The sequence below is a fragment of the Homalodisca vitripennis genome, chromosome 1 (assembly GCF_021130785.1).
Source record: "Homalodisca vitripennis isolate AUS2020 chromosome 1, UT_GWSS_2.1, whole genome shotgun sequence".
Taxonomy (NCBI): Eukaryota; Metazoa; Arthropoda; class Insecta; order Hemiptera; family Cicadellidae; genus Homalodisca; species Homalodisca vitripennis.
This window is the reverse complement of record NC_060207.1, coordinates 157119430-157128047: the sequence shown is the minus strand read 5'-3', so window position 1 is coordinate 157128047 and position 8618 is coordinate 157119430. Positions and strand designations below refer to the sequence as shown.

Here is an 8618-nt window from a genome sequence, read left to right as displayed (position 1 = left end):
TTAATTTATATCGAGCTTGTAAATAAATTTCCACTGTCGATTTTAGAGCAATGTTTAGAGAGTTTTTTTTTTTTTATTATTAAAACAGAACTTACTCCGTTTTTATACGTAAATGGCATTGTGTTCATAAATAATAAGCGAATCTATACAAAAGAAAGTATCTTCTTAGCCTCTTATGACGAATGTATTTTAAATTTGATAAAGCAACTGATTCAGTTAAAAATATAAACATGTGTTTAATAAATACATTAAGTTATACATAAAACTAATCCAGGAAATTTACGTGTGATGTTCGTTACACATTTGTCATAACTCTTTACTTCTACAATAACCTTATCTCAAAAATGTCTATTCTCCTAAAGGTATGTACTCAGCATTATTGTTGACTTGCAGTAAACTAACTATTCAAGAATATTTCCGAACCCTAAAGTAATCCATTATGATAAAAATAAAAGTAACCTTTAGTGTATGCATAAAAGAATGTTATTTTAATAAATAACAAAATCAATCAAATCAAAAGTGCTGTTTTAATAGATCTTTGGGATAGTGGATGAGTTTTGTTTGTTTCTGGATTGCTTGCCTAAAGTATATTACCTGTAAGACACTAATTTCATTTTTTTGAATAATTAAACGACGTTTATAATATTTATCATAAATAGCTGTTTAGTTTATCAATTCTGGTTTAAATAGTTTTATATACTGTTGCGGCTTAAAATGTATTCTTGAATACAGTTTTTTAATATTTTATATGTTACATTTTCTTTATATTGGAAAATATGGCAGTTGTTTTAAAATGCGTTGTAATTACAGTTTTGCTCAATACGTACACTTAATGTTTTATTAGTGTTTTTCTGGAATTAGTCAACGGCGATCTCTTAAACTGTGCGTAAAAACTGTTTCAAATGTTTGCAGCAGAACTAATGCAGTTTTTTTAGACAGGTGAGATGTAATTTAGTATTAACACGATTCACCATTTTTTTAGATTACAAAATTAAATATTTACATAAAGAATACATTTTTATTTATGTGAGAAACAATTCCAGTATTGACCGAAATCCCTCTGTTCATACTGTAAAAACTTAAATCCCAAAAGCTAAGGATGACGACTATGATCTCATTTTGTCCTCACCGACCACCGATCGCAACGTGTATTCGCCTTAGATATCAATCCAAATGCTGCAACTGCGCCCTTTTGTTTTTGTTTCGCCATTTTTCTGACCTCCACTTTTGCGGGACATGCTGATTCTTAAACCTAGTTTCAGCGTCCATAAAGTTGTATCTATAGTTACGGCGCGAAGTGAAAACGAGGTGAAAACGAGTATATCTTGCTTTATTCAAAGTTCATCAGAACTATATCTCTGCAAACTATGGGACGTGGTCGAATCAGGTCCGACGAGTAATTTAATTTCATCGAGCAGTTTTAACAGTTCTACAGTATTAATCATTTGGAATAAAAAGTCTTTTATTTCCCGTCATAACAGAAAAAAAAACACTTGCTAAGCATAGTTTTAGGTTTGCTAAATAAAGTGTCGTCAATTTCTATAATATAGTCTGAAATCATTCCCTAATCGTATCTTCATTCTTTCATGCAATTAAGAATATATATAATGCATGTAATTGTTAGCTTAAATGTGGTGCCATATCGCACTGTGATATGGATACGGTTCTTCACACCACCGATACAAAATCGTTGATTAAAACTGTTATCTAATATACGAAATCCCGTTACCAACATGAAGAAGAGCTTCTTTAAGTTACAGTTTAGTATTAAATGACAAAACTAGATATTTCTTGCCGACAAACAAACTCTCGTTTGATTTTGATTTACTCATTGGTTTAAATTCATTTTCTCATAGCCAATAAAAACGCTTTCATATGAATTCTGAATAGTATTCATTTTGTCACGTTTTGATAAGACAATGTTCACGAAACCATTTTTGTGTATGGGGAGTCCGCAAATTTTGTTGGGTCTATGGACCCATGAAAGTTAAATCCGCTACTGGTTACAGACGAAAATTAAGCACCCCATTACTGCTAGGTGTAACATTACCTAAAAATTAGTTAATTAGTCCGCCAGTATTAATCGCCAGCGCGAATATTATCCGGCATACGAATAAGCTGTGTACAATATAGATAATGAACTAACCTAACAAATAGCCGCAGTGCCATTTTAGCGTGGCGTCCACATCCCTATTAGAATATAATTAATATTCAATTATTACTAGTATGAGAACAAAAACTAATTTATCTTGAAATCCATAGAAGAATTTCCCCTAAGAAAGACTTTGATCGTCAGCCACGCTAGTTTTGGTGGTGGTCAAAATGGTATGGTATCAAAAGGGTTAACAATATATTAAATGGTAACTTTTCTCCGACTTTATTTCACTTAGCCTGATACACTTAAAACCAACCGTCAGACGCGTAAATTAGCGTCAGTTAACAATATACAGATTCTTAAAGTTCCAATTTTCAGTCTCATATCGTTTCATATTTTTAACCGTTTAGATGCCCTCTCAATTCGACCCCCCTCAAAATTAGCAAGGCTGACGATCAGTTTCTTTCTCTGGAAAACATCCTCTATCGATTTTAAGTAAACCCAAATAGTATGCTTTTATACTGTGCAAATTGGCTCTTGGCTACTGAACTATCTCGAATTTACTTGACTTCTAGCTTCTATTTAGTATTATTTTAAAGGTTTTGATGTTATTACAGAACAAATATATTTCTTAAAACAAAACCATATTTAATTACATTACATTGTAGTACTCAAGTTTTTTTTAGCAATTAGATTAGATATTTCTTAATAACTATTAAAAGATTGCAATTCAACCTTGTCTATGTTTTCTGTAGAGGTTTTCTGTACTGCCACGGGTGCCAACACAAGTTTACGTCACTCCTCAACGTTACAAGGGTGACAAGGTACATTCGGGATATGCAAGGCTAAGGAAGATCCAAGCAAAATTTCAAGTATGTTGACACTTCTAGCCATCAAAGTGTCCATATTTTATACCCTATATTTATACACTAAATTTCAAACTTTCACACCTCTCTTATTCGTACCTATATTGAAACGTTTTTAGATAAAATTTACATAAACTTTCTTCTATTTTTTTTAAATATTACAATGAAAAATGTTTTAAGACCAGAAAGCAGAAGGTGTAGGGTTGGAGTATTTTTCTTAAAGCAACAACACATTTTTTACTTAATCAAAAGAAAGTACATTTTTCACTGATTAATGAAAGTTTACTAATAAGAGAGCTGCAAAAGTTTCAAAATGTTTACCAAAACGTTTATCAAAAATGTTTTTGAGTGCAGCGATGAATAAATTAACCAATAATCAACTTCAACTCATCATTTTGTTGGTCTTGTTATTATTACACAATTGCTCTGTTTGTGATGACTAATTCATACACACTTATATCAAAATACATTTTCCAACAATTTTTTCTAAAAATCAAAATAATTTTTTATTTATATTTATTGATACATTTTAAGTCTAAGAAAGGGCATAATGGTTCTAACCTCCTCTCTTAAAATAAAGAGCTTATTCATTCATTTATTCGTTTACGTTTTTCTCAAGGATGACAAAATGTGTATTTCCACTAAAAACCAAAGTTTTATCAGGTATGTAGTGGAGAACTCAAATTTCATTCATAGGCGATGAAAGTCCTCTGGATTCCTCACAAAACGGGAGAAAATCTTCACACTATAAGCACACAAGCTAGTCTTCTACGAAATCGCTTAAGGAATGTTCACAAAAATTAGTGGGAGTCCAAATCAAAAGGATTAAAAATATAAAATGATAAATATTTTCACAGATCATATTTTTTAGCTTGATAAATTTAAACCAACAGATGTTTAACTCAAACTTATATCAGTTTATTTACTGATATAATGATAATATATTATCAGCGTCAGCCAGCAAGATAAAAATGTATATTCAGCTGCTGAAGATGGTGACTTTCAGTCTCTATATCTATGGATGACATTACAGTAATTTATTTGGGTACCTGAAATTTGTATTTATCATACTGCTCAAATAACAGCTGTTTTTATACTTAAATTGGTCCATATAATAATTTTATTCCATTACCTTATAATAGAGATCTGAAAAAAACTAGTGTACAATTTAACTTTTTTATACTAACCTCAGACTTCAAACCTTAAGTAAACTAAATAACAGCTTTTTGATGTCTAATCATTAAAATGTATGATGTTGAGTAAGTTATTAATTATTATGTAATAAAACTTAAATAAAGCATATAAGTTATAATTTTTTTGCTGTGATACAAAACTGTGTTTATCACATGGATGCTTAATTGTATTTTAGAATTTGTCTTCACCTCACACGTTGAACATGATTCCATACCAAAAACAATCACTACTGCTCATACTCCTATTATAAGTGTCTAAAGCTAAAAAATTGTGGCCTTTTTATATTTTTAAACCCCTCTGATAGAGATACTTTTCTCAGACCTGTGTATATATGTATATATTATATATATATATATATATATATATATATATATATATATATATATATATATATATATATATATATATATATATATATATATATATATATAAATATTTCCTTCATCTGAAAAACAAGGCAAAATCAACTATGACGCACAAATACTAAGACCAGAATAAATAAATTACAATCACCATATACACATATACACTTTTATCATATTTATTGATCGGGAAACAAGGAAAACTCATCTCATTGACAACGGAGATATATTTCACTTGAACCAGAGGTGCTCATATACATGCAAAGCCTAAGAAATTGCTTGCGAAACCGTGGGTAACTGCTAGTGGTTAATACCAACAAAACCTAAAGTATTGTTTTCAGCTGCAATAATAATAATAAGTCAAAATAAGAATGAGTTAAATGATTAGGAATTAATATATTTGGAATCAAGATTGAATTGATGTAATAATGTTAAGAAATTATTTTTTTAATTAGTTAAAATTGCGTATTTGTTGTGCAAGTTAATACGAATACAGTGTGTAATTAGAGATAAGCTAATATCAGTATATTATGTATTTTCCATTCAAACTTACTCTATTGTACTGTAAACTACTGTAACTTACTCTATCGTACTGTATAAGGTAATAAGGGGAGCTCAAACAAAATATTCATGAAACAGAATGTACCTCAAAGACAAATAAGTCTTTAATTATGTACGAAACTTAAAATAACAATCCTACCAAATACGTATAAATATGTTTCTTTAGTAATTATTAGTTTATATATAAATATATACCAGAAAAATTTCAGTTATATTTATAGACAAGATATATACATAATTATACTTCTTGAAATAAACAATTTCTTATGTTCTGTAGACATCAAACAATTGTGTAGTAATCATTTAAATATGAAAATATAATTGTTTAATAGATTTTCATATATTTTGACAGTAAATGTTATGAAATTTAATTTTCCATGTGTGAATTATTGAATGCAGACATTTATTATTATATCATGGATTTTAACTGTGATATTAATAGACAAAGCTTTTAATTTGTTTATATTAAAATAATTTTATTTTCTGATACATGTTTATATCATTGACAATATTTACTGCATTTATTGTAGTGTAATAATGAAAAATACAAATCTTGAATCTAGAACATTTTCTTATAGTTTAAATGCATCTCAAATTTCAAGATGTAATTGCCCACAGGTGGATGATGGATGTCCTGTCCACCTCAAAAAAGGAATCAGTGACCGGATACTCTTCGGAGTTACAGTGTTTGCAGCATTGACCGGACTTTTCTTCAACTTTGGTTTGTACTACACTTTGATTTTCCCTTCTGAGAAGGGATCAGATGATGAAGGTTAGATCTTGATAATGTAATATACCAAAAAGCTTGTTTACATTTTAGCACGTTAAATTTGCTTTTATGCCTTGTGATTTTTGTTTGTATGGATTAAAAAATGAGCAAATAAAATATTCTTTATTTAAAAAATTGTAAAATAACCTTATTAGCAGCAACTACGATGAGTCTGTAATCTACTAATATGACATTGCATTTACATTTCTTACTATATTTATTCTCTGAGAAGTTTTCAGGCAACAGATTTACATAGCTCCGTCCTTGGGCAGATCAATCATCCGTTTGTCAATCCTTCCATCAGTTTATAATAAATAAATACCATACATGAAGGGTTATGTGAACAAGTAGCGTGTAAAACTTTTGTATAAAACCTTTTGTTCTATGTATACATTTGGATGAATGTTAATTATTTCATTCATCTTTGTAAATACACTCAAAACTCATACCCATTGTACTTTTGGGTACATTCATATAATAATAATAAGTAAACTCTATAGTGATTTTTAGAAGGAACAAAGGAAATTTTTATATATGACAAAATAAAACGTTTATTTTTAAAAAATGTTGAGTTCATAACTGCTTCACTAAAAAACACTCTTTGGACAGAAACCTTTTGGACACAGAGGCAAAAGTGGAGTTTTAGTATGATACATAATCTGAAAAATCTGATTAAAACAGGTACTAAAATTATATTTATGTTATAAAACCAGATACAAAATAATAAGTCTGATTTAAAACAACAAATATTTTCTTTGGCCAACAATAATATCAATAATTGTTTTGCAAGTTTTTAATAAATGGATGACATTTTAGATCAAACTTGTAGGATATTCTATTCTGAACAAAAGTGCGTAATTACAACAGTGCAAAGCAAAATGGCAACTTTCCTTGTATGGCAAAGTAATTAACTTTGTTAGTTTATCAATGAGGCATAAAAATGTGTATAGGTTCCATTTCATAATTTACATTAAACTCGTTTTGATTCTAACATCGTTTTCATATTCTATTGATATTCTAAAACTTACAATTTCATTTGAAACGGAAGGAATAAATTTTTCAGGAAACTGTATTTCATAAGTTGGAAATACAATAACACCTTAGTACATTGACAGTGGCAGTCACCTTACTGCACAAAGGCAAAGTGGTGAACTCAACATCTTTCAGTATAGATTCTAGAGTCCAAGTGGTGTTAATTTGTAGGGTATTTGCACAAGGGTATGCTTATGACATTGCGATTCTTGTGAGTGGAAAGCTCAATACAACAGTCATGGAACTGACTAATGCTTCTCTGAACATGGAGGGAAACTGGTGTGATGGTATTGGGCTTAATGTCAACCCACTAAAGCTGCCCTGGTTGCCTTTACAAGAAGGCCTCAGTTGGAAGGTATTAGTCCATTCTAATTGAGAGGCTCTTCCATTGAGTTAAAGTCCGAGATGAAAGTACCTGGGCGTAATCCTTGATAGGATTCTGAACTGGGGACCCCATGTGAGTGGTACGTTCAACACAACAGTCACAGAACTAACCAACATCACAGAAAGAAAAATGGTTAGGTATAAAAGAATTTATGATGATACAATGAAATATGCAGATATATAAACAAAGCTTAAAATAGGTGGTAACAATGAATCGTCACCGAATTTCTCACACATACTGCTAGTGACAAAATTTGCTAAGCCACTGGAGCTTCATGAAATTTCTTGCAAATATAGGTGCTGATGAAAAACCGTCACCGTTGCACTCGGTAAGGGTTGAATACAGTATACAGTTTGTTTTGTTTGAGAATGGACTACAAAATCGGAAATCTTTGACTGGATAAAACCCGGGAATTGTAAAAAAAGTTTGAGTGGTCACTCTGCTAATGCTCAGCCACATCTCACGGAGTGACATGCACCATAATCAAATTCAGTATTCCTCATATAGAAATGGATCTTCATGCATAATTTCAGTTTATAGGTCCGTTCGTTTTCGAGATATCATGCAGACAACAGACAGAGAGATAGAAATGAAATTTTACCAGCCCGAGTGATAGGCTTAGCTAACACTCAGCCATTTTCCAAAATTACTTAACAATTCAGGCCTGCATTCATTTTCTTAAAGAATTCTAAAAAGTACTTTAAAATGTCCCTCTTGATACATGATGTCCTAATAAAATGGTTCCTCAACACTATTTCTAACTCAAATAATCACAAAGTTCCTAAAAAAGTGGATAGGTTGTGAATCTTCTACGCAATGATGGACGAAGGAAATTTTCTACAAGTTTAATAAAAAAGGACTAATATGTCTATTTGTAAACCAACAAAGTATGCCTTAATGTTCAAATGTGTTGTTTTAAATACAATTTTGTATTTTTATACTATCTTTTAAAAAAAACTACAGTTTTTTCAGTTTCATTTATCCTTGTATGTTTATTGTTGTGTTTATTCTTTATATACGGTTTAACTTTATTTTTTCATGTTAAATAGCACATGAAAATACAATTTTTGATAATATCAAAAACATTTTAGTTTGATCATACTACAGGAGGGATACTGAAATCTTTATGAATATTTCACTGGCTTATAGCTTACTAAGAAAATGTTTCCATACTTGTCTTATATTAATATGAATTTTCAATATATTTTCATAGGAGTATTATCTTTAAAATATTCTGCATTTATTCGTAAATAAATCATTCTGCAAAGAAAGCAAGCAAGACTCATTGAATATAAATTTAAAATATAACTGAAATTTTTAAACACTGTTGATGGATAAAAATCAAACAACAAAC

At 29.9% G+C, this 8618-nt stretch overlaps 1 protein-coding gene across 1 annotated transcript; it reads left to right on the top strand.

Moving 5' to 3' along the window:
* The first annotated feature begins 213 nt into the window (after positions 1 to 213).
* LOC124374648 (cytochrome c oxidase subunit 7A1, mitochondrial-like) lies at positions 214 to 6219 on the top strand. Its single transcript, XM_046832826.1, has 3 exons — positions 214 to 362; positions 2851 to 2967; positions 5697 to 6219. The coding sequence occupies exons 1-3, from the start codon at positions 345 to 347 to the stop codon at positions 5853 to 5855; spliced, it is 294 nt and encodes a 97-aa protein (XP_046688782.1). The 5' UTR covers positions 214 to 344; the 3' UTR covers positions 5856 to 6219.
* Positions 6220 to 8618: the final 2399 nt, after the last annotated feature.

Excerpts from the sequence above, each read along its gene's own strand:
- LOC124374648 (XM_046832826.1), top strand. Across the intron at positions 2,968-5,696 it reads AGATCCAAGCAAAATTTCAA|GTGGATGATGGATGTCCTGT; the intron begins GTATGTTGACAC and ends AATTGCCCACAG.